The sequence below is a fragment of the Sciurus vulgaris genome (assembly GCF_902686455.1).
Source record: "Sciurus vulgaris genome assembly, chromosome: 3".
NCBI lineage: Eukaryota > Metazoa > Chordata > Mammalia > Rodentia > Sciuridae > Sciurus > Sciurus vulgaris.
In genome coordinates this window covers 50,024,728-50,046,345 of record NC_136463.1, presented here as the reverse complement: position 1 = coordinate 50,046,345, position 21,618 = coordinate 50,024,728, and the positions used below count along the sequence as shown (strand labels likewise).

Here is a 21,618-nt window from a genome sequence, read left to right as displayed (position 1 = left end):
TTGTATCCAGTTTTTACATGGTTATGTTCCCTTAACATTAGAGCTTTACTTCATTTGTTTGAGATGGTAGAAATCTTTCTCATAGATACTGTTCTCATTTTTCATTAGAAAATTTTTTCCTGGTAGTGACTTTCTTTACTCAGTATTCCCTGATTTTTATCATAGATTATCATTAAGTATTCTCCACCTTGAATGATTTATTGAGTTGTTGAATTAAAATCTTGATTTGAAGTTATTGTAGGTATATGCTTATAATTAATCCCCTTTTGGGGGTTCTCTAGGTCTTTTGAATTAGTTCATTAAGTGCTCACATGTGATAAATGTTAAAACTCAACTCTAAAATTTTATTTAGCTGTACTTGCTTAATCACTTGGACAGAATGGGGATCTCTTGAGGAGATGTTAATCTTTTGAAAAGTATCCAGTAGTGCCATCAGTTTCATGTTAGACCTATGGGCCATTCAGCTGCTCCATGTTCTGTTTTTTACTAAAAGTGGCATTGAAAAATATGTTATAGATGGTTTTCCTGTCATGTAATGATCTCATAGGTTAACTGTGCCAGAAACTCTCCATATTTTCGTTGGCTAATAACAATTCTGTTGGAGATTGTCTTATTATTAGGTATCAATCAAATGCAGGGATTTCAATTAGTTAGTTTTCCAATTCATATAGTAGCTTGTATCCTTTCTGTAACTATAGCAGAGTTTTGAAAAATGGCTTACAAAAGTCGAATATTGATGTTAACTGAAGTAGTCTTGACTATCATGTGCTTTTCAAGGGTTGCAATATAAGGATTTGTACAAATGTAAATTTAGAAAGCTATACAACCAGTTTAGAAAAACTAAACTAGTAAAGAGGACATCTTTTAAAATAGTGTTTTTTAAGTGCATGTTTGTATATTTACATTTGCCAATATATTCATACAAGTAAAAAATAGAAAACATAATACTTTTTAAAACCTTTTAATAGTCAGAATTCTTTAATAAGTAGCAATCTTTTCCCATTTAAAGGGTCACTTTAATTTTCTTCCCTGCTTGTCTCAATTACCAACTCCTTATTTTAAATCTTGAAATGGTATTTTAATATCATTTTATAATCATCTTCTTAAATAAGTATTTTCTCAGCCATTCTTCCAAAATTATATTTTAAAAACAGAAATAATGGTAATTAAAATGATTACAAAAATTATCAGTGTCATGTTTTGAACAAACATAAATCATGTCTCTGAGCCATTTTGACTTCTAAAAAATGTCCTTTTTGGGCAAACATTATACCGATGTGAATTTAAAACAAAGTTAATAATTCCCAAACTGTAAAAAGAAATGAGGGAGAGAGAGAAAAGGAAAAATTTCTTAACTTTATCAGAACTAACATTATTTTCTTTTTCACTCTTATTTTTATCTTTATTTTGACACTGATATTGAATGCAGAAGTTTTAAAGAAGTCAGTGCATATAAGGTAGATGTCAGTTAATAAATCTATTTGATATGAAATACAGTAGCTAGCAAGGTATAATTTTGCTTAAAAGCAGCAAAATTAATTTGTATTTGGAGTATATGGAATTCCTCATTCAGTGTCAAAAAATGAAACTGGGAGAACCTATTTCTATTCTTTAAACAACTGCTTATTCTCATGTCACATGGAATACATCTTTTGTATCTCTCTGTGCCTCTGGCTTGTCTTCTGTAAAATGGGCTCAAGAATTTAAATGACTGCCTTCATCCCTTTCAAGAACATTGAGAACAGATACCTTCAAGTCTTTGAAGACAATTGCTACCTTGTCTATTTTTTGATTCTAACTTTCTCTGTAAGTATGTGCTATGTATTGTACCCAGTGGCGCGGTGTGATGTTGTGAACTTTTTTTTTTTTTTAATGAGAACAGAAGTTGTTTGCATGCTTTCATGTTAAACTATAGTTCCATTACTAATGTTTCACATTTTCTGGACTTGATTCTGTTCTTTCTGTAATGCAGTAGGAACTACATATTTTACACTGTTCCTGGTTGGTGGGAGGTGGAGGCATTAATTTTTTTTTGGCAGTCTCTCAGAAATGTGCAGAGAAGTCTTGTACAGCTTGGTTGGGGATATGTCTCAGGTCTGCAGTGTATGGAAGAGTACTGCATCATCTTAGGAATAGACCAGAAGAGTCCTCTGTTTCTTCATTTTTAGGTTTTCTTTTACATGTTTATGCTGGCTCATGAGTTGGAAAGTCAGGTAGAATTTCTTGTTTTTAATGTATAGAAATTGCAGTGAAGGATCCCAGTCTAGGATTTGAGAGGCTTGGATTCTTTTGCCTGAGTATTGCCTCTGCACTGTACACTTTTTGTGTTTTGAATTATTTTCCATCAATGAGGATGCTTTTGGTGTGAGGATGCTAGGGAGTGAAGAGGGGCGTTATTGCATGGGATGTTTAGATCCCATATAGTTCTAAAATGGCAATTTAAAATACATATGATTATTTATGTGAAACTGTTGTAACTCATGATTTTCTTTATATTTGCATGTGGGTATTAATTTTCACTGCCTAAGACTTTTGTTGTATAGTTTTCAATAGCATTAGTCGGTGCTGTGGTTCAAGAGTCCTATACCCTTTTAAGAAATTCTAAGTACTATTTTGTTAATTTTTTTGTGATAAAAAGATGATAATGTCCATGTCTGGTTAGTATTTGTGAATTTGGTAATTTTTAGTACTCAAGTTTCTTAAACTGTTTTATGTTTTTATGACATCTGTTGTCATTTTTTTTTTTTCCAGAGAATACGGTCAACAGTGGATGAAAAAGAACAAAAACAACTTCTTATGGATTTGGATGTAGTAATGCGGAGTAGTGATTGCCCATACATTGTTCAGTTTTATGGTGCACTCTTCAGAGAGGTAGGAATAAACTGGGTTTTAGCTGATAAATATCTAGTTGGAAAAAGTAAGAGGATGGCAGCATTAACTAATCTAAATGCCATATGTTAGTAATAAGCTAATTATCTCAATATTTTAGTATGTAGCCTTGTTAACCTATATATTAACTTCTATCACTCATTGTTCCTTTGATTAAGGAGTGACTCATTTATACCTACATACAAATGCATAAGTATATTTATATTTACTTGTGACTGTCATTCTTAAGTCCTGTAATTTCTTTCTTCATTTACAAATATTTTCTTTTGGTTAAGAACCAGACATATCTCAGCATCAGTACTTCTTACTCATTTTTACTATTAATTCCCTCTGCATTTAATGTGTAAATTTTCCCCCCCACTCAGAATCCTCACTTATACCCATTGGACATAAATAATTAACAATTACAGTATAAATTCTCTTTTCTAATTCTGTTTCCTGGTTTTGTGTAGAAACTAGTACTCTGATTTATTGATCTCATGATCATGCTTCTTCTTTTGGCCTCCAGTTATTCTTTCTCCCAATACTGCCTCTAATTGTCAGCCTACATACTCTAAGTCATCCAACTGTCTTAAAACCATGAAATGATTTAGGGCCAGGAGTAAACATGGAACTAAAAGTGAATGAAGTATTTCATGGTATTCTGGACTGTCATTAGTTGCAATATTTAATTAGTTGAGTAGAACTCGAACTGAACTATTTCATGTACTATTAATACCATTCTCATCTTGAAAATGTTAAAATTAGCTCATGGGGTTATTATGAACTGGAATTGGGAAATTTTTCCCACTCTTTCTGATACTAGGGATGGAATCCAAGTGTTCCTCTCTGCTATTGAGCTACACCTCCAACCCTTTTTACCTTTTTATCTTGAGACAAGGTTTTGTTAAGTTTCCTGTACTGACCTTGGAACTTGCGATTCTCTTGCCTCAGCCTTCCAGGTAGCTGGAATTATAGGCACATGCCACCACATCTGGCTCTTCTCGTCTTTTTGGGAACTGATCACTTCACTGAAGTGTTACTTCAATGTTTACTTCAGTGTTTTTGTAGTTATTGGCCTAAAAATTCCATTAAAAAAAAAAAAAAAAAAGACTGAATGTAGCACTGAATAGAAATATGTGAAATGTTGTGACATTAAAGACCTTTAAATTTAGTTGTTCCTTAGCCCAACTCTGAAGTTTTTATATATTTATTTTTTTGTGATCTTAATAGGTAACTGTAGTAACAGGAATAACTCTGATTTGTGATAGAGCCCATTTCTTTGTTGAATTGCTAGTTTTTAATTCTGTAATCATGTATTTTCTTCCTGTACTTTTTAATGACTTAAAAAAAGTCAAGTGATCAGAGTATTTAATATTGGTGAAGAGTAAGTACATAGGTTGGAAATGAAGGAAGAAGGAGATAGATTCTTCTGTAACATGAAGTTTCTGTAACATGAAGTAGTTAGTGTTTATTTTGGTTTAATACCATAGTGGTAGTTTATTCTTTTTAAGAAAATTATATAAGTTATATGTAGCATATTATGAGTAAGTTATAAGAGGACCGTATAATTGAAAAATTGATTCTAAGTGCTTTCTCTAAAGACACATTTATTATAAATTATTTTAAACTAGTGGACAGCAAGATGAACCTGTAATTTATTAAGCTCAAGATATATGGTTAACTTGCATAAAATTACTCCTGACATTTAAAACGTCTTATTTCTAAAATATCAGTAATTTAGGCAATTGGGGTTTCCACAGGAGATAAATTGCTATTCATTTTATTTTTATGAAGAAAAGATCTGCTTTCAAGAACTTTATAAGTATGTTATTAAGAAATGTTACCATATACTTCAAAAATCAAAATGGTGAAACATCTTCACCAGTATATTCTTGTACTCGTTGGTATTAGCCCACAATCAGCATTTCAGAAGGTGATTTAAATCTAATAACTACATTTCCAAACAACTTTGGCTTCTGTCCTTTCTAGAAATACATATTATATGTATAGTTAAGAATTAAAATTTCACTGTAAATGGGAGCCTGTTTATCTAAAGATGTAAGAAATAAAGTACTTGCATTGTTACTCCTTTATTAGAAATATGTCAGCTGATTTCACAAACCCAACTTTTATACAAAAGCAAAATAATAAAATTACTTATTTGGGAGAAATAAAATATAGTGAGTAGTTTGTCTTTATCTCTACCTGTAAAAATCCCTTTTGCCTATGTATTTGACCCATCTCTATTCATACAATTTAATGAGCCCTTGGAATGTATACATTTTTATACAGAACTCATGTCTACATCAGTAAACTGCCAGTCCTTTTATATTTTCAGTGTTTTATCAAAATATGGGTAACAAAGTTCTTCATTCTATGAGGCAGGAAGATGTTTCCTAAGAACTTATTTGTTTAAATTCTATTAGAAGGTCACAACATTGGTCAGGAGTTTTTGGAAATGGTAGCCCATATCCAATAATTCTTCTCATGCCAGGTTTCACAGTGTCATTTATTGACATAGATATATTTCTTCCATCCATTTTTGACACATTTATTGAACATAGCGCCAAAGTGCATACAGGTCACACTTGATTCTAGGTCCTCTGGAACAAAGTCCAGAGTCTTCTCCACAACATTGGGCTGCCTCTAGTTTCAGACATTGATCAAACTGCTATTACCCCAACAACATGCAGAAAGCAGGGGCCAAGATAAACCATGTTCTCAGGTGAACCTTAAACCCAGTTCTCCCAACACTCTCTGCCTCTTCAGGTCTTTCACCCTTAATATAATCTTTCCACTGTTGAAATTAGGTTCCTCCCTACTGTTTTTCCTAAGTGTTTTTCTATAGTTTTCTAATTAAAAATTGTAATAAATTTATTGAGATGGTATTTTTAAGTCTAGAGACTTAGAAAATACATAAAAATTCACTGTATGAAATAGGCTTTACAAAATGCTATTCTGTGTAGCTGTTTAGCTACATCAGTGTTCTAGCAGATGGTCCTCTTGTCAGAGTACTGTTCATTTCAATAGCCATCACAATCTGTGCTTTTCCTACATGTAATTTAAATATGTTAAATTTGTTTAAATATGTATATGTTGATGGTAAAAAAAGACCTCAGAAAACTGTTATGTTTATGGGTCTATCACTAATTAGTCAAGCTGCTTTACCTTAATGGACATTAATCTCTTACATAATCTATCTAGGTTAGATTTAGGGGTAAGAGATTAGTGGATAGAAAATCTTTGATCCATAAATTGGATCCATAAATTGGTAACAACAGGATTGGTTTACAAGAATTGGTTTACAAGAATTTTGTTCACCATCCTGGTAGTATTTTTACTTCCATAGGTACTTAATAGTCCTTGTTCATATGCATGCAAACTTTATGGAGTAATTATGTTTTCTGTTTTGTAGTCTTTATTTTTTCATGTCTACCTCTCATGAACTGTATAGTTGTCAAGAAATTTAATTTCAGATAACCCCTTTATTATTGTACATTCCCATTTGTGAGATTGTTTAGTGGTTTCTAGTTTTTTGTTTTCTTTTTGTAATTTATGGAGTATTTAAGTTACATTCCCAGTCATGGGATGGGTTTGTGAAATATCAACACATTTACAGTGGTTTCCGCTTATCTGCAGAAAATAGATTCCAAAACATGGAGTACATGCCTGAAACCTCAGATATTACCAAAACCTTGTCTATACTGTTTCATATACTGTTTTTTCTTGCTTCTGTAAACCTGTGATAAAATTTAATTTATAAATTTGGCACAGAGATTGATAATAATAGCTAATATTAATAGAACAATTATTGTACCTCAAGGGTTATGGGAACATAAGCACTACAGTACTTCAGCAGTTGATTTGATAAGTTAAATGGCTACCAATTGACTGACTAACCAGGCAGGTAGTATATACAGTGTGAATATGCTGGAAAAAGGGATGATTCACTTCCTGGGTGGGATGGGGAGCAGGACAGCATGAGATTTCATTATGCTACTTAGAACAGTGCACAATTTAAAACTTATGAATTGTTTCTTTCTGAAATTTTCCATTAAATATTACCAGATCATGGTTGACCACAAGTAACTAAAACCATGGAAAGTGAAATCTTGGTTAAGTGGGAATTACTACTTGTTTAATTGTAAAATTGCTTTTAAATTGGTTCTAAACACTTTGTAATACTGCCAGCAGCATTTGAATGATTCAGTTTAATTGTAGTCAGTTTTTACTCATTTAAGAAACATCTACTGAGTTTCTGTCCTGGTAGAGGTTACATCTAGTGGGAAAGGCATATGGCAAACATAATAATTATATTCCAGATTAGAAGATAATAAGAACTACATAGAATTGAGACCAGGGTAAAAGAATGCTGAGTGGAATGACTTGTATATTACATCAGTTAGAGTAGGTCTCACTGAGAAGGTGGTATTTGAGTAGGGTTGTTTTATGTATTTGTTTTTTGATTTGCTTTCTTTTTTTTTTTTTTTTTGCTAATGTAAAAATTAATCTGTTAGTGAGAAAGGTTTTCTACACATTTTGTAATTTTGTGTTCAATTATGGCAAAGTTTGATATTTTTATAAAAGGACAAAAGTTTTCGATGTAAGATTGACCCTGTCCATATAATTAAGAATGGGTAAAACTGATTTTAACCACATAGTTTGTATTTAAACCTGAGTAGCATTTTCTGCTCAGGGTTTTCATATGGAACCAAAAGTTATCACTAGTTTGAGAACTGATATAGTAAAAAAAAAACAAGATTTCTTCTTTTCTAATTCTGTATCTGTTTTTAGTAGGGGCAAGGTGGTTGTTAATGTTAAGACATATAAGAATAACAGATATTTATATTTTACAGGGTGACTGTTGGATCTGTATGGAACTCATGTCTACCTCGTTTGATAAGTTTTACAAATATGTATATAGTGTATTAGATGATGTTATTCCAGAAGAAATTTTAGGCAAAATCACTTTAGCAGTAAGTACCTGGTTTTTAAATTGTTTGTTGTATATAGAATCATATAAAGAAGTTGCTGGTGAATGCACATATTTGAATGCCCTCTACAGAATGTTATTACCTTCCAGTCAAATCATTTTTAGTGGATTTAGAGACAGTTATTTCTGTGTGATAAGCAATACAACAGGCCATAAGAACACTTTGAACTGTGGACCTGAAAAATACTGTCAGTGCTGTTTTTATTCACATCTCAGAGAACCACACAGATTGTGGTATAAATAATGAGAAAAGGCTATTTTCTGTACATTTTCCTTTGTTGCTTTAATTATTTTCAGACAGGTTATATTACCATACATTGTCCATACATTAATCAAATTGTGGAAGTCTTTTGGATGGGCTCCCCCTACCCCTTGGTCCCCCACCAAGGGGCACTGGACCACTGAACTACATCCGCAGTCCTTTTTTATATTATTTTAAGACAGGGTGTTATGTCCTCACCCAGGCTGGCCGTAAACTTGGTATTGTTCTGCCTCAGCCTCTGGAGTTGCTAGGATCACAAGTGTGCACCACATGCCCAGCAACAGACGTCTTTTTGAGGTCTCTTAATTGAAGGTATTGGCTAGAGAGTCTGAGACAGGAGAATCCTGAGTTCAAGGTCAGCCTCAACAACTTAGCAAAGCCCTGAGCATCTCAGCAAGACCCTGTTTCTAAATAAAATACTTAGGGCTGGATTTGTGGTTCAGTGGTTAAGCACTCCTGGGTTCAGCGCCAGTACCCTCCCCCGCCCAAACAAAAAAAGTGTGTTTCTTGTGAGCTGGGAGTGATGATGCAAGCCTGTAATCTCCATGACTCAGGAGGTTAAGGTAGAAGGATTGCAAATTCAAAGTCAGCCTCAACAACTTAGTGAGACCGTGTCTCAAAATAGCAATTCCAGGAGCCAGCATTAGTACTCATTTGGTCAATTTAGTTTTATCAGAGTATCAAAAGAGAAAATGCACTCTTTTGATTATGTGTTTATGCTTCTTAAAGTGAATTCATGATCACTTTGTTTCTTGCTCTGAATCTTAGTTGACAAATGTTTATAAATTTTTTCCCAAGGGAGAAGTCATTTTATTTAATAAAGTAAAATTAATAAGATTCTTAGAAATTTCTGAGAGTCTAGGCTAATGACATATCCTGGGTTAGTTGATAATATACACTAAACTATATAGGAAGTTGTAAGATAGTATGGTTGCATGTGATTTTGTCTTTTTTACACGTACCTTTTCCTTTCAATATAGTCCACTTATCAGTTACCAATTTATCTTGGTTAATCACTAAGGATTAATAAAATGGTTTAAAAATATAAATGATTTCTGAGCTGTATTTTAGTTGTAAGAGATGTATGTATGTAAATGAATTCTAAAAATTCAATTAAACTGTAGTCATTATAAGCTTAAGATTGCTAGATCTTATGTTAAAATTTAGTCACTTTGTCAAATTAATGATTACATTTAAATGTTTTATGAGTTAACTAAATTTTAAGATATATATTTTCATAATTTTATAAAAAGAAACTGAGATTAAAATTTACTCATTCAGATGAGCATACGAAATAGTACATTAATTATCCATCTCTCTCCAGTATACCAATTATTATGCCACCACTTGTCATATTATAATGATAGTGAGAAATGATAATAGTTAAATGTTTAATGAATGTTTATTTAAGTCAAGCCAAGATCCTATTATGACATTTAATTTTCATTGTAACTCTCTGTGGTAAATAGTGTAACCTCATCTTTACATATAATAAATCTGAAGCATGGAAAGTTTAAGTAATTAATTTGTTTTGATGCATAAGTAGTAGTTGGTTAAAGCCCAGGCAACCTAATCCCAGAACTCTACTCTTCACCACTGTATATATAACAGGATGGTCATGAAATTGAAAAACAAAGATAAAATTATTTTGTTGTATATTTCGGTAATACATACACTAATAATCCATATTTGCCTGTTTCCAGATTTGATGATCTTTACATATTAAGCATAACATTTAACGTTACTTTGTCTTAAGTATTTTGCTAATTCATAAGTCAATGAACACAGAAGAATAGCTATTTAAACACTATAGGTTTGTGTATTCTACATTGCTTATGCCCAACAACTTCATGACAATAGACACTTGACTTTTTTTTTTTTTTTTTTTTTTTTTTACAGTAAATGAAGAGTAGGCTGTTGTTTCTCTTTTGGTTTGAAGTTGTAGAAGTTTTAACACAAACAAGTCTCTATTCCCTTTCTTTCTGAAGAAAGCTATGATTTTCTGATTGTGAGCAGTGATCCAGCAATAGGATAAAGTGTGGATAAATTGCCATGTAGGTTTAGCAGATAATCTGACTTTGTTGAAGGCTCAGCCTCAGTGAGGATGAATGTAAGGAACTGAGAATTTGGGACAACTGTTACTATTTACAATCTATTATTTTTATTCCTGAAAAGGTTCAAGGTACAAGAAAAATGATACAACTTTTTAATGAATTTTTAAATTATGCAACTTATTTTTAAGCTGTCATGCCATGTAAAGTTTGCAGATTCAAAATCATTATTTAGTATCTTTAGTTAACATAAAAAGAATATTGAAATAGTACGCTAAAAAGTATTCAAAGGGCTACATGGAATATTATGATAAACTATTGCACTGTTTTATTAGAAGGAAACAATTTCTTTATCCCATCTCATCTTTTTCTCCCCAGACTGTGAAAGCACTAAACCACTTAAAAGAAAACTTGAAAATTATTCACAGAGGTGGGTATAGATTGCTTTTTATAGAATGGAAATTAACCTTTTCCCCTTAATTGGTTAAAAAAATTAGTAAAAAAACCAACATTACTGTGTAAGCTTTCCAGAAACATTTATATGTTTAGCAAAATACATTCTGTGTGTTCTAAAACTTACTTAGTTATGTGTATTTTTTTCCCCTCCTATGGGATTCTATAAATTGCAGGCTCTTTAGTATGTTGGGCTTAAAAATTAAATTTTGTTGCAAGTTGTTCTATAAAGGCATCAAGGTGGTCCTGTGGACATTCAGAGAAGAATTAGGAGATAGTACCCTCAAGCATTTTTTATTGTTGTTAATAATGGAGATTGAACCCAGAGCATGCTAATGTTAAGCAAATACTGTAGCAACTGAGCCACACCCTCATCCCCTACTCTCAAGCATTTTAAAACCATGCTACTAATCCCTGTCAAGTATTTCTTCTTCATTTTAGATGATAATTCTTAAGAGGGATCTTTTAATTAGTAATATAAATTGAAATTCCTTTAAGGCATGATGTATTTGTCAAAATGTTGATCTTGACTTGTTAGGTACAGATTTCAAATTTAAATATTTGGTAGAGTTGAACACCAAACTTAGAAAAGCAGTAACCCATGGGGGATATTTCAGCAAATATATTAAATGTTTGCTAGACTCAGAGCAAAAAGCTTCTAGGGTCTCTACCCTTAGTAGATTTCTAATAAACAAACTTAATACATAGCACTATGTATTTCATCCTGATGGTTATTAGAATGAAAAGTAAAAATTCATGGAATTGAAAAAACTTGAGTTCTAGGAAATAGTTACTAGTGGTTAAAGAAATTAGTAATTGGGGGAATTTATGGAAGGACTTGTCATTTAGGGTTGAGACCAAAGATACTAGTTAACTGTGAATATCAGAATATTTTGTTAAATTATACCTGACTTAATGCTTGTTAAAAATTATTAAATAGCCTTCTTCTCTTTCGGCTTAAAATCATGTAGGTTAGATACCCAAACTTTGTTTGAAAGATTAAGTTCTTTCCTACTATTTTGTCTGTTAAATAATGAATTTGAACCAAGTAAATGAATATAAGCTTCTTGATGAAAACAAAACATTTTAAAATGCCTACATTTATTCTGAAGCAATTTTGATCATTATTAAGGATCAGTGTTTAGAAAATGATTTCTCCCATTTCCAGTAGAGAAAACACATAGTTAATGTGTATGTTTTATAAATGTGACCATATAAAGAGAAAAAATAATTTCTATTCATATCTTTTTGGACTAAGACAACAGTAGTGAAATTGGTTTGGCTAGCATGCATTTATATAATTCTAGTCAATATAGTTATATGTTAAAAAAACATGAATAATGATTGCATATGCTAAATGAAGGAATAATTTTGCTTCTTACATGTCTGAATTTAAGGACTTAGCTACTTGTATTGTCTAAGGTTTTTTGATACTTTTGCTTAAAGTACTTTAGAGCTCATTTGATTACTTTTATACCAAATCATATCTGTGTCTTGTAGATATCAAACCTTCCAATATTCTTCTGGACAGAAGTGGAAATATTAAACTCTGTGACTTTGGCATCAGTGGACAGCTTGTGGACTCCATTGCCAAGACAAGAGATGCTGGGTGTCGGCCATACATGGCAGTAAGTGTGCAGTCCAAGCCTTCTTGCCTGGTAGTCATTGCACAGAGAGCCTGTGCCCTTTCTTGTTATACCTCTAGAATCTACCATTTGTCCTCAGCTTCATCATTCTAGAATATTTTCCTCTCCCCTAAGCTTGAGCTCAGGTTCTAGCTTTTCTGTGCAACTGCTACATTTTTTCAGTGAACTTCTATATTCATTCTTCTACTCACTTCCTGTTATTTGGCATCTAGCAGATACGGTCTTTTCCAATTATTATTTTGTCATTATATGCAACTCAAATAATCAATCAGATGGTCAATTCTCAAAAATGTCTTGATGTTTGTAGCATTCCTATGCTCTTTTAACTATAGTAAATCATCAATACATGTTGAGAGTATGTCCTGGGCTACTAAGGGATGCTGTTTCCAGTTAGAGACTTAAGTTCCTAGCAGAATGTATTATGTCTTTCACTCCGAATTTGTGTTGTGAATATTGTCAGTTTCCTTAGGAGTGAATGAAGCACACAGACAGATGCAGTCTAGACACTTGGTATTTTGCAACCTGAAGTCTCTCTAACCTCCGGGTATACTGTCCTTTCAGAGATCACCCTCCTCTTACCCCAGTGTATTTGCATATACTGTTTCTATAACCTGAATTTTGATGAATATTTGAATTGGAATTTAGGATTAGTGTTATAAAGTTTTTCCCTAGGGGTTAGTGTCTTCCTTTGGTGTGCCTGTGGTTCTTTGGAGAGTAGCACACTATATAATGGTGATTCATAAGGTTTTGCCATCATTTATTGAGACCGTCAGCCAGTCTGTTGTTAACCCTATGATTTATGTTTCCAAATTATAAAAAATAGAAATGTCAAAAGAATGAAAGGCCAAATATTATCAGTTTTCCGACTTGTTTATAAATGAATGAGCTGAGTATTAGTATTTCAAGTTTATTTTAAAAAACTTGAATATATTTTATTTCTGTGTCATTTGTGAGTAAATTTCCCATCATGCATTCTTTCTCTTATTTACCTCTCAATATGTAAATAGTGTAAAAAATGGTATTATATTTCTTTGTATATATTCAAACAGTTGCCTATTAATACTCTGGTTTTGTGTTTGAAAAACATTGTTATTTGAAAATTTTTATTGTTGACAATGTTTTAGAATTGTTGCACATTTCATTATCAAAGTTAGTTGTGTGTATATTTTAAGTCAAAATAGGCCTTCACTTAAAGTCTGAGATTTGTGGGTGTTAACTGCCCCGGCATATTCTTGGGACAATTCAGAAAATCATGTATTTCTCATGATCATTAGGGGGAAATGGCACAACAGATCAAAGGCAAGAAATAAAAATAGGTATGGGAGCATTTGGGAAGTGGCATAATTTACACATTTAATAATAATGAAGCCTTTGTCTTATCTTTTTTTTTTTTTTTTGGTATCTGGGAGTGAACCCAGGGGCACTTTACCACTGTGCCACATCATCAGTCCCCTATCTCCCCCTTTTTTATAGTTAGGACTTCAATAAGTTGTTGAAGCCGGCTTTGAACTTGTGATCCTCTGCCTTAGCCTCCTTAGTCACTGGGATTACAGGAATGCGCCCCTGCATCCAGCAGGGCTTATCTTAATACTAAGGTTGGCTAAGTGTTTTTACTGTATTAGTCTGCTTTGTTATTGTAACAGAATGCCTAAAGCTGGGTACTTGTTAAAAGATTTATTTAGCTCACAGTTTTGGAGGCTATAAGTCCAAAATTGAGTGAAACCATCTTTTAGGTTTTTGGTAAGAGCCTTCTTGCTATATCACATTGTGGAGAAATGGAAAGAGAACTGGCTGTTTGCAGAAGTGGCTAAGTGTGTCAGTTGGTCTTGCTTTGTTAACAGCTTGCTCCCATGAGACCTAACTTGTGAGACCATCATTAATCCTTTCCAAGGGTGATGCCTCCAGTGACATAAGTACCTCCTGGTAGGCCTTACCTCTAAATATTTCACCATCCCTTACTACCTCGGGGACCAAACCTCCAGCATGCATACCCTAGGGAGACAAATTACATTCAAACCATAGCCCCCTGTAATGTTGGCTAAGAATTATATTTGATTTATACAGGTTTTTGAATTCAGGTAACTTTTAAAGTAAGACTTTTTGTTCTTGTGTAGAAATGTGATTCACAGGCCCAAGAAGGTATGGAGCTTCTCTTTTCCTGTTGACCTTCTTTGGCTTTGGAGTTTGAAGGCCGACAATAAACTTTCTGCTTCTAATCTTTACTAGATAAAATGAAATGAATTTGTGTCCATTCTGCTTTTCTGCAGCCTATATAAATGAATGAGATGGGGTCAACATTAATTTAAAAAACCTCTTCTCATTCCTTTTTGATGTTTTTTGACAGAACATAGTAGGAATGTGTCCTTTTGTTTTAAGACTTACAGTTTTTCTTTAGTCTGCAGAAATTGGAAGCACTCATTAGATCACTTAACATAAAAAGCACACAAAATGTAGAGTATACATATAAATTTTTTCATAAGCTAATGTGGCATTTTTGTCACAGCTCTTCCTCCCGTAAAGTTGTATGTATGTTTGTGTTTGTGTGTGTGCAGCATACTGAACTATTGAACAAAAATTAGTTGCAATATCATTCTAAAAACATGAGTGCACATCTCCCAAGACAACGGACATTTTATTGCATGATCACAGTGTCAGTACCACACTTAAAAAAGTTAAAAATTTCATAATACTAATACATAATTCACACTCAGATTTCCCTAATGCCTCTGTTCCCCAACTGTAACAAAAAGGTCACATTAAGAATATACATTGATTTCAGTTGTAACAGTCTTTATTTTAATTTAAACTTGTCTGAACCATTCTTTCTTTATTTTCTGATGACCTGACTTTTTTTGGAAGTGTTTTTAGAATATCTCACATTCTAAGTTTGTCTGATTGTTCCCTTATGATTAGATAAAGACTATACATATTTTTAGTATAGCTATTTTAGATGATGTTTACTTTGTACTGCATCACCTAAGTACATAATATATGTATTTGTAATGCTTACAGATATGCCTTTTTTTCTTTAGCAGTTGAAATAGCTACAACATGGAAATATTTGCCCTCATTTTTTTTTCTTTGTTCCCCTTTTTCAAGTGAGTGATAATCTTCCATTTTCAAAGGTTCTCTTAACCTTCTGCTACCCTCCAACACAAAGAGACTTCTAAATATCATTTCAGTATCTCTTTGTCTTTTAGAACTTTTCCTGTTATAGAAGTCATTTCATATTTGTTTGTAATATGGTCTATGATCATTGGTGAAAGACAACTCATTTCATAGCAGTATTTTTAAAAATATGTCCATTTATGTATTGTGGGTATTTCTCAAACCCTGGTATAATCTTCTCTTGACATCTACTCTGATATTTCCTTCCTTCTGTTATCTTTGTGTTAACTCTTCTGTTTCTAGTTCTTAAGGTATTATGTTATTTGTTGTTTTTAATGTGTTTATGGCTATAAATTTTCCTCTGGACACTGCTGTTTCTGAATCATTTTAAGTTCTTTATTCTCTGTTTCATTTCATTCATCTCACAGTATTTTCTAATTTTTTTTAGGGCGTTTTAATTTTTTGAGCCATTAACTATGCAGTTTACATTTTTGAAATTTCTTTGTCCTATTTTTATTAGTTTCTACTGTCATTCCATTTTGTTCAGAGAAAATAACTGTGTGATTCAGTATTTCTAAATTTATTGACACATTTTGTGGAATAACGTGTGGTCTGTTCTAGAGAATATTCCATGTGCACTTGAGTAGAAAATGAGTATTCTAATGTTGAGTGGAGTTTTCTGTTTTATTTGTTTCAGGTAGTTTATAGTCTGTCCTGTTTGTGTTTAAGACGAACAGATCTTACATTATTTTTTATAGTGTTGCTTAAGTCCTCTATGCCCTTAATGAAGTATTGTCTAAATATTCTCTCTGTGAAGGGGAATATTTAAGTCTGTAATTATTTATTATCATTATAAATTATTAATTATTTCTCCCTTCGATTCTGTCATTGTTTGCTTTCTGTATTTTGTGGTTATGTTGGTGTATGTTCATATATTTTTTTCTATAATGTTCTTTTTTTTATTAAAAATCATAAATTTACATAGGGCAGTGTTGTTTGATTCATTCTGTTATTTTTTTTCACTTCCCCCCCACCCCACCCACTCCTCTTTTCCCTCTATACAGTCCTTCCTTTCTCCATTCTTACCACCTTCTTTATCCCTAACCCTAAACCTAACCCTAACCCTAACGCTAACCCCTCCTACCCCCCATTATATGTCCTCATCCACTTATCAGCAAGATCATTCGTCCTTTAGTTTTTTGAGATTGGCTTATCTCACTTAGCACGATATCCTCCAATTTCATCCATTTGCCTGCAAATGCCATGATTTTATCATTCTTCATGGCAGAGTAATATTCCATTGTATATATATGCCACAGTTTCTTTATCCATTCATCAACTGAAGGGCATCTAGGTTGGTTCCACAATCTGGCTATGGTGAATTGAGCAGCTATGAACATTTATGTGGCTGTATCTCTGTAGTATGCTGATTTTAAGTCCTTTGGGTATAGGCCAAGGAGTGGGATAGCTGGGTCAAATGGTGTTTCCATTCCAAGCTTTCTGAGGAATCTACATACTGCTTTCCAGAGTGGCTGCACTCATTTGCAACCCCACCAGCAATGTATGAGTGTACCTTTTTCCCCACATCCTCGCCAACACCTATTGTTGCTTGTGTTCTTGATAATCGCCATTCTAATTGGGGTGAGATGAAATCTTAGGATAGTTTTGATTTGCATTTCTCTTATTACTAGAGATGTTGAACATTTTTTCATATATCTGTTGATTGCTTGTACGTCTTCTTCTGTGAAGTGTCTGTTTATTTCCTTAGCCCATTTGTTGATTGGATTATTTGTATTCTTGGTGTAGAGTTTTTTGAGTTCTTTATAGATTCTGGAAATTAGCACTCTATCTGAAGTATGAGTGGCAAAGATATTCTCCCACTCCGTAGGCTCTCTCTTCACATTACTGATAGTTTCCTTTGCTGAGAGAAAGCTTTTTAGTTTGAATCTATCCCAGTTGTTGATTCTTGCTTTTATTTCTTGTGCTATGGGAGTCCTGTTAAGGAAGTCTGATCCTAAGCTAACATGTTGAAGATTTGAACCTACTTTTTCTTCTATAATATGCAGGGTCCCTGGTCTGATTCTGAGGTCCTTGATCCATTTTGAGTTGAGTTTTGTGCAGGGTGAGAGACAGGGATTTAATTTCATTCTGTTGCATATGGTTTTCCAGTTTTCCCAGCACCATTTGTTGAAGAGGCTATCTTTTCTCCATTGCATATTTTTGGCACCTTTGTCTCGTATGAGAAAATTGTATTTATTTCTGTTTGTGTCCATGTCCTCTATTCTGTACCATTGATCTACCTGTCTATTTTGGTACCAATACCATGCCATTTTTGTTACTATTGCTTTGTAATAGAGTTGAAGATCTGGTATTGCGATACCCCCTGCTTCGCTCTTTCTACTGAGGATTGCTTTAGCTATTCTGGGTTTCTTATTCTTCCAGATGAATTTCATACTTGCTTGCTCTATTTCTGTAAGGTACATCATTGGGATTTTAATTGGAATTGCATTGAATCTGTGTAGCACTTTTGGTAGTATGGGCCATTTTGACAATATTAATTCTGCCTATCCAAGAACATGGGAGATCTTTCCATCTTCTAAGGTTTTCTTTAATTTCTTTCTTTATTGTTCTGTAGTTCTCATTGTAGAGGTCTTTCACCTGTTTTGTGAGATTGATTCCCAAGTATTTTATTTTTTTCGATGCTATTGTGAATGGGGTAGTTTTCCTAATTTCTCTTTCTGAAGATTCATCACTTATGTATAAAAATGCATTGGATTTATGAGCATTGATCTTGTAACCTGCTACTTTACTGAATTCACTTATGAGTTCTAAGAGTTTTCTGGTGGGATTTCCAGGTTCCTCTAAATATATAATCATGTCATCAGCGAACAGGGATAGTTTGAGTTCCTCTTTTCTAATTCGTATCCCTTTAATTTCTTTGGTTTGTCTTATTGTTCTGGCCAGAGTCTCAAGAACGATGTTGAATAGAAGTGGTGAAAGAGGGCATCCCTGCCTTGTTCCAGTTTTTAGGGGGAATGCTTTCAGTTTTTCACCATTTAAAATGATATTAGCCATGGGCTTAGCATAGATGGCCTTTACAATGTTAAGGAATGTACCCACTACCCCGATTTTTTCTAGTGTTTTGAGCATGAAGGGATGCTGTATTTTATCGAATGCTTTTTCTGCATCTATTGAAATAATCATGTGATTCTTAACTTTTAGTCTGTTGATATGGTGAATGACATTTATTGATTTCCGGTTGTTGAACCAACCTTGCATCCCTGGGATAAAACCCACTTGATCATGGTGCACTATCTTTTTAATATACTTTTGTATGCCATTTGCTAAAATTTTGTTGAGAATTTTTGCGTCAGTGTTCATTAAGGATATTGGTCTGAAATTTTCTTTCCTCAATATGTCTCTGTCTGGTTTAGGTATCAGGGTGATATTGTCTTCATAGAATGAGTTTGGGAGGGTTCCCTCCTCTTCTATTTCATGGAATACTTTGAGAAGTATTGGAATGAGCTCTTCTTTAAAGGTTTTGTAGAACTCGGCTGAGAACCCATCTGGTCCCTGACTTTTCTTTGTTGGTAGGCTTTTGATGACCTCTTCTGTTTCATTGCTTGAAATTGATTTATTTAAGTTGTGTATGTCCTCTCGTTCAGTTTAGGTAATTCATATGTCTCTAGAAACCTGTTGATGTCTTTGACGTTTTCTGTTTTGTTGGAGTATAGATTTTCAAAATAGCTTCTATGTATGTTTTGTATTTCACTCGTGTCTCTTGTGATATTTCCTTGTTCATTCCGAATTTTAGTAATTTGAGTTTTCTCCCTCTTTCTCTTTGTTAGTGTGGCTAAGGATTTATCAATTTTGTTTGTTTTTTCAAAGAACCAACTATTTATTTTGTTAATTTTTTGATTGTTTCTTTTGTTTTAATTTCGTTGATTTCGGCTCTGATTTTAACTATTTCCTGTCTTCTACTACTTTTGGTGTTGGTCTGCTCTTCTTTTTCTAGGGCTTTGAGCTGTAGTGTTAAGTCGTTTATTTGTTGATTTCTGCTTCTTTTGTTGAATGCACCCCATGAAATAAATCTTCCTCTAAGTACTGCTTTCATAGTGTCCCAGAGGTTTTGATATAATGTGTCTTTGTTCTAGTTTACTTGTAAGAATTTTTTAATTTCCTTCCTGATGTCTTCTGTTATCCATTCATTATATAATAGTGTATTATTTAATCTACAGGTATTGGAGAAGTTTCTGTTTTTTATTCTGTCATTTATTTCTAATTTTAATCCATTATGATATGATAGAATACAAGGTAGTATCTCTATCTTCTTGTATTTGCTAACAGGAGCTTTGTGGCATAAAACATGGTCTATTTTAGAGAAGAATCCATGTGCTGCTGAGAAGAAAGTGTATTCATTCTTTGTTGGATGGTATATTCTATATAAGTTGGTTAAGTGTAAATTGTTGATTTTGTTATTGAGATCTGTGGTTTCTTTATTCAATTTTTGTTTGGACGATCTATGCAGCAGTGAGAGAGGTGTGTTAAAATCGCCTAGTATTATTGTGTTGTGGTCTATTTGATTTCTGGAATTGAGAAGGATTTGTTTGACGTATATGGATGAGCCAATGTTCGGGGCATAGATATTTATGATTGTTATGTCTTGCTGATTTATGCTTCCCTTAAGCAGTACGTAATGTCCTTCTTTATCCCTTCTGACTAGTTTTGGCTTGAAGTCCACATTATCTGAAATTAGGATGGGTACTTTTTTGCTGTGTCTGTGTGCATGGTATGTTTTTTTCCCATCCTTTAACCTTTAGTCTATTGGAATCTCTTTCTATGAGATGAGTCTCTTGTAGGCAGCATATTGTTGGATTTTTCTTTTTAATCCAATCTGCCAGTCTATGTCTGTTGATTGATGAGTTCAGGCCATTAACATTCAGGGTTATTATTGTGATATGATTTGTATTCCCAGTCATTTGACTCATTTTTGGTTTTTTTTGACATGATTTGTTTTCTCCTTTATTTGGCTATTCCTTTAGGCTAGTTCCTCCCGTTGCTGATTTGCATTGTTGTTTTTCATATTTTCCTCATGGAATATTTTGCTGAGAATGTTCTGTAATGCCGGCTTTCTTTTTGTAAATTCCTTTAGCTTTTGTTTATCATGGAAGGATCTTATTTCATCGTCAAATCTGAAAGTAAGTTTTGCTTGGTATAAGATTCTTGGTTGGCGTCCGTTTTCTTTCAGGGCTTGAAAAATGTTGTTCCAGGCCCTTCTAGCTTTTAGGGTCTGGATTGAAAAATCTGCTGATATTCTTATTGGTTTCCCCTTGAATGTAATTTGATTCTTTTCTCTCGTGGCCTTTAAAATTCTGTCTTCATTTTGTATGTTAGGTATTTTCATTATAATGTGTCTTGGTGTGGGTCTGTTGTAATTTTGTATATTTGGAGTCCTATAAGCCTCTTGTACTTGGTTTTCCATTTCATTCTTCAGATTTGGGAAATTTTCTGATATTATTTCATTGAATAGATTGTTCATTCCTTTGGTTTGTTTCTCTAAGCCTTCCTCAATTTCAATAATTCTTAAATTTGACCTTTTCATGATGTCCCATAATTCTTGTAGATTGTGTTCATGATTTCTTACCATCTTTTCTGTTTGGTCTACTTTGTTTTCAAGATTAAATATTTTGTCCTCAATGTCTGAGGTTCTGTCTTCCAGGTGTTCTATCCTATTGGTTATGCTTTCTATGGAGTTTTTAACTTGGTTTATTGTTTCCTTCATTTCAAGGATTTCTGTTTGGTTTTGTTCAGTATCTCTAACTCTTTATTGAAATGATCTCCTGCTTCCCGTATTTGCTCTTTTAACTGTTTATTGGTGCGATCATTTAATTCCTGCATTTGCTCTTTCATTTCCTCCTTCAATGCCTGCATTTGCTCTTTCATCTCCTCATTTGCTTCCCTGATTGTTTTAATTATGTACATTCTGAATTCCCTTTCTGACGTATCTTCTGTGCTGTCATTGAGTTTTATTGATATAGTATCTAGGTTTGTTTGGGTCATTTTCTTCCCTTGTTTTCTCATATTGGTCAGATGTCAGTGGGACTCTGTGATATTGCAGATTTCTTCTATTTGCTTATAGTGTCCCTGAAGATTTCCAGTGTATTACCTCTCAGCCTTCAGTAGCATGAAGTCTTGGAGTAACTTGATAATGCAGTAGTTCCAAAGAAAGCTGTC

At 33.2% G+C, this 21,618-nt stretch overlaps 1 protein-coding gene across 6 annotated transcripts in view; it reads left to right on the top strand.

The window, feature by feature from the left end:
- The window catches only part of MAP2K4 (mitogen-activated protein kinase kinase 4), a 125,939-nt gene that overhangs the window by 71,103 nt on the left and 33,218 nt on the right, over positions 1-21,618 (top strand). For all 6 annotated transcript variants that reach the window (XM_079135309.1, XM_079135310.1, XM_079135314.1 and 3 more), the window contains 4 exons: positions 2,752-2,871; positions 7,728-7,847; positions 10,556-10,607; positions 12,131-12,258. In XM_079135309.1, coding sequence (XP_078991435.1) covers positions 2,752-2,871; positions 7,728-7,847; positions 10,556-10,607; positions 12,131-12,258 — 420 coding nt within the window. The remainder of the gene's footprint in view (positions 1-2,751; positions 2,872-7,727; positions 7,848-10,555; positions 10,608-12,130; positions 12,259-21,618) is intronic.